We start from the raw sequence: 4,602 nt of genomic DNA, 5'->3' as shown, positions 1-4,602 counted from the left end.
CGAGTTTGGCACGGACAAATAATCCCTGCCGAGGTATTAAGAAACGGACAATTGAGCACAGGAATGACATCAAGGCACACCGAGTATCAAACTCGCTAGTGGTTCATGTAGATACTCACGGCCACTTACCAGACTGGAACAAAGTAGAGGTGCTGCAGAAAGGACTTCCTAAGAAAAGAAGGAAAATAACTGAAGCAGCTTACATCGCTTCCCATCCGAACAACAACCACCGCGATGGGTTTATTAAATTAACAAAGACGGCGAGCCGCTTGGTACTTCGCGAGGCAGAGCGTAGGAGGACGAGAGGTCAGGTCGATCATGGTGGAACGCGGATAGATTCGGCGGGTATTTAGGGGGTGAATGATTTGAATGTGCATGTACTCTGAAGAAGTCCTGGTAAGGACGAAACGTCAGAATAAATCCCTAAACGGTTCCCTGTGTTTATCTCACCACCCATCCACTCATCTGTCTTACATATTTCATATATATATATATATGTATATGCATATATGTCAAATTTGCATTACTTATGTCCACATGTTGATCCTGGATTCTAGCAAATAAAATGATCAATCATAGATATTTCCTAAATGAAATATGTAAAAAATGGTTAAACATCATATAATGAGGTAATGATAAACTTAATAATATGAAGATATATCTATAAGAAAGGTTCTCGTAGTGATCCCCTAAGCTATCGGCCTATCAGTCTAAATCCTATTCCTTGTAAAACAATGGAACGTATTATCTGTAAATCTCTCTTTAGATTCATTGAAGACCATTTATTATTTGATGAATCTCAATTTGGTTTTAGGCCAAACCTTTCCGTCACTGATCAACTTGTACTCACGTACGACTACATTACTTACTGATATGATCAAAGTCATTGGTTGATTTAATCCTCTTTGACTTTGTAAAGGCCTTTGATCGTGAACATTATCAGACTCTTATTAATAAGCTAGTAGCCATTGGCATTTCGGGTAACCTAATGCAATGGATCACTAGTTTTCTAAGTGGAGTTCCTCAAGGCTCGGTTTTGGGGCCACTGTTATTACTAATCTATATTAATCATACCTGCTCTCAGATTCAGTGCAACTACAAAATATTTGCTGACGATCTTAAGTTATATTATCATTCATCGTCAACATCTGACTGTACTCAACCTCTTCCAGGCATGCAGGATAATATAGACTTGTTGGCAGCTACTGCTGCTTCTTGGGAGTTGAGGTTTTCCGCCGGTAAATGTGTCCACCTCCGCTTTGCTAGACAGCACTGTGCCCAGACTGACGATCTCATCACTCCTGTCTACTCTCTTAATGGCAGTCCTATCACACAGAGCTTCTCACATAAGGATTTAGGAATTATAGTTGATAGGAAATTGAAGTTTCAACAACATATAAGAAGTACAGCTGCCAAAGCTGGGGGTATTGCCACTAATCTCTTGAAATCTAATGTCACCCGCTCGGCCAAATTCATGTCTTCTCTTTTCATCTCTAATGTTCGACCTATCTTAGACTTTGGTTCTCCCATATGTAATCTAGGGTATTTAGGCCAAAGTAATCTGCTGGAGTCCGTACAACGCAGGTGGACAAAACAGATTACAGGATTAATTTATCTTCCCTATACTGATAGGCTGTCTTCTCTGGGTTTGTTCTCTGTGAAAGGCAGATTGTTGCGACAAGATCTCATATGCTGCTACCGCATCTTTCATGATCTTTCCATCATCTCTCCTAATTACATCTTCACCTTGTCTCCTGATGTTGGCACTAGAGGCCATAGGTTTAAGATACAAATGCAACATTCTCATTTGGAGGTTCGTAGGCGATTCTTTTCTTGTCGAATTATCCAGAAGTGGAATTCATTGCCCCTAAATATTGTTGATGCCCCTAGCCTCCCTGTGTTCAAGTCCAGATTGAAGTCCTTTTTAGGTGAAGAATTTTTCTCATTCTAATCTTTTATTGAAGTGATGTCATCAAAATTGTGTCATTTTTACCACCCACTGATGCGGGTAGCACTGCGGGTGTCATGAGATCATACCCTGTACACGTCACGTGGATGCGGATATAATCTAGATGACAAGAGTATCACTGAACTATTTCAGCTAGGGGGAGCGGCCTCGTGATAGCCGCTTGTTCTCTTAGTCTCCCACTTATTGTGCTTTTCTTTTATTCTGTTAAATTTATAGTACAATGACCACTGAAAGATACACTCAACCAGTCATTTATAAATATTTAATAGTAGAACTGTCCGTGTAGCCTGACTGGAGCTTCTGTGTTGGACTCTTGGTCCTGTCCCTCTCTGATCCAGACTGGCTGGACTTAGGGTGACATGGCCCCACCAGATGAGTTGACCAGGTGAGTTGACCATTAGATATGCACTACCATGCCTAGGTTTGTTTGGCCCGTGTGCACAATTAAGTTACAAACGACACGTTATCGGATGTGATGCCAGTAGGCTACTGACTATGAGTGACTAGTAGATGGTAGTCGTTCGCCAAATTAGCAAAAAAGCCATTAGATATAGAGTGCTTATTAAAGTAAAAAGACTGTATTTTGAATGTAGCTGGCAGTGTAATTTTCTTGAACTATTAAGTTTTCATCTGGCAAAATTTGTAATTCAGTTATTTGGTAGAAATCGTAAATATTTCAGGAAATGAATTTGTATGTTTTAATAAGTTACTGCTTTACTTTTCATCATGATACATGATATCATATGAAAGAAAACATTGTGGGCAAGGAGTTATTGCTAAATTTCCTGAGAACAAGATTAAAATTAATAGTGAATATAAAAATAATGAAAAAAAGTTATGAATAAATATAATATTATTAATTTCAATATTTTTCTATATTCTCTATCATGAAGATCAGCAGCCTATATTACTGTACAATATAGGTAATGAACTTAAAAACCTGAAGGTATATCTCTATGTACCAGCATACTGAATACACATGTTTGAAAGTTGTGCTTTTTTAAATCGTCATTACTTTTCCTATAAACTATATATTATTGCTTGTAGATTTCATGATTATGTACATTTTTTAGAAGGCAATAACAAAAATATTCTATTATATATTTACTATTTATTATTTGGAATTAAATGCTGCTATTCTATAAAAATAATAATAATAATAATAAACCAACTCTTTATAAAAAAAATCTTTACTGAATCTTTTAACATAAATTTTGGAATATTTTACTTTAAATATTTCCAAATGGCGACCTGATTGTCATCAATGTCTTTATCTTTCTTTTTCTTCACCCTGTTGTCATCAGCAGAGTGGTTTCTTCTACGCCACGTCTTGACCGAAGGTGTGGGCTCCCATGAGCTAAACGGGAGACCAATCAGATTAATTATCATAAGATTAGCTACATTCTCAACAGTAAGGCGACTCCTCTTATCTGAATATATGATATTCATTCTTGAAAACCCTCTTTCAGCCTCTGCAGAACTGACAGCAATAGCATTGATAATATTTTTAGCTTTCTGTACACTTTGAGGAACCTCAGCCTTCGCAGGGTCGCTAGAATTTTGTAAGACATTTTCCACGTAGTCCCGAAAATCATTGATACTGATTTCATGATGAAAAACTTTAATAAATGCACTCAGTTTTTCCTCCAAGGTACAACTAATTCCTCAATATTTCATGAATTGGGCTCGAGAAAATTAATCAGACCATGAATTTTGTCATCTTGTTCATTCTTCTTTGATATTAAACTATCACAGTTCATCACCCTCTTTTTCATATTTTCTATTACTGCTTCAAGATGCTTTTGACGAGGAAGGCTAACGACTTTGTTATTTTCAACAAAATGAATATCCTTAAAAGCATCTGAAGCAGCTCCGACATCGATTTCCTTTTCATAGGTTGCCTTGCTTTCTTTAAGCATTTCAAATGCCTTAATGGTCCTTTTTATTAGCTGTTCAGCTTTTGTCAATGTTAAACTTCTGGCTTGAAGAGCATTAGAAGGTAAGGAAATTTCTTGAAGTATATCTATCATTAATGCCAAATCTTCCAAGAAGTTCTTGTTGCAAAGACGTGCAGCCATCCCTGAATGTTTTGCTTCACTATAAAAATATCTGTACAATGCTGGATAAGCACGCCACACAGAAAGCGCAGATCTTAGACTACAAGCAGCCCACCTTGGTCCTAAAACTCTACCTATCTTCAGAATTTGTTGTCCAAGCTCTTCTGAAATTTTAAAGAGCTGCATTTGGTTTTTGTTTGATTGGTGAAAATTTGTGTAGATTTTATCCATGAATATTTTGAAATGTTTCACTTGTTTTATTTCATTGACAGAATAGTCCAAAGCAAGTTAAGCAATGCTAAAGGAGAATGTTAGGATAATCCTTTCTAAGTCTAATGCCTACCCCAGAATTGCGGCCAAGCATTACACTTGCCCCATCTGAAAAGAAAGCAATCAAATTATTTATCAAATATTCATTATCAAACCCACCATCATGCAAACTCTTTAACAGCGACGCGTATATTTGTTCTGCTCCTTGTCCTTCCAATTCGACCAAATCAAAGAAAATTGTTGGTGATAGATCACAATCTTCAATCTTCAAAAATATTATAAGAACTGGTTGAAGCTTCATCCACG

General features: G+C 37.0%; 1 protein-coding gene across 1 annotated transcript; it reads right to left on the bottom strand.

Moving 5' to 3' along the window:
- Positions 1 to 3,193: 3,193 nt before the first annotated feature.
- LOC143025795 (E3 SUMO-protein ligase KIAA1586-like) lies at positions 3,194 to 4,212 on the bottom strand. The gene is made up of 2 exons (XM_076185804.1): positions 3,675 to 4,212; positions 3,194 to 3,588 (listed from the first exon to the last, which is right to left on the bottom strand). Exons 1-2 carry the CDS (start codon positions 4,210 to 4,212, stop codon positions 3,194 to 3,196), a joined length of 933 nt encoding a protein of 310 aa, XP_076041919.1.
- Between the last annotated feature and the right edge of the window lie 390 nt (positions 4,213 to 4,602).

The sequence above is a fragment of the Oratosquilla oratoria genome, chromosome 5 (assembly GCF_046742065.1).
Source record: "Oratosquilla oratoria isolate Oo_2021 chromosome 5, ASM4674206v1, whole genome shotgun sequence".
Taxonomy (NCBI): Eukaryota; Metazoa; Arthropoda; class Malacostraca; order Stomatopoda; family Squillidae; genus Oratosquilla; species Oratosquilla oratoria.
This window is presented reverse-complemented; position numbering and strand designations above follow the sequence as displayed.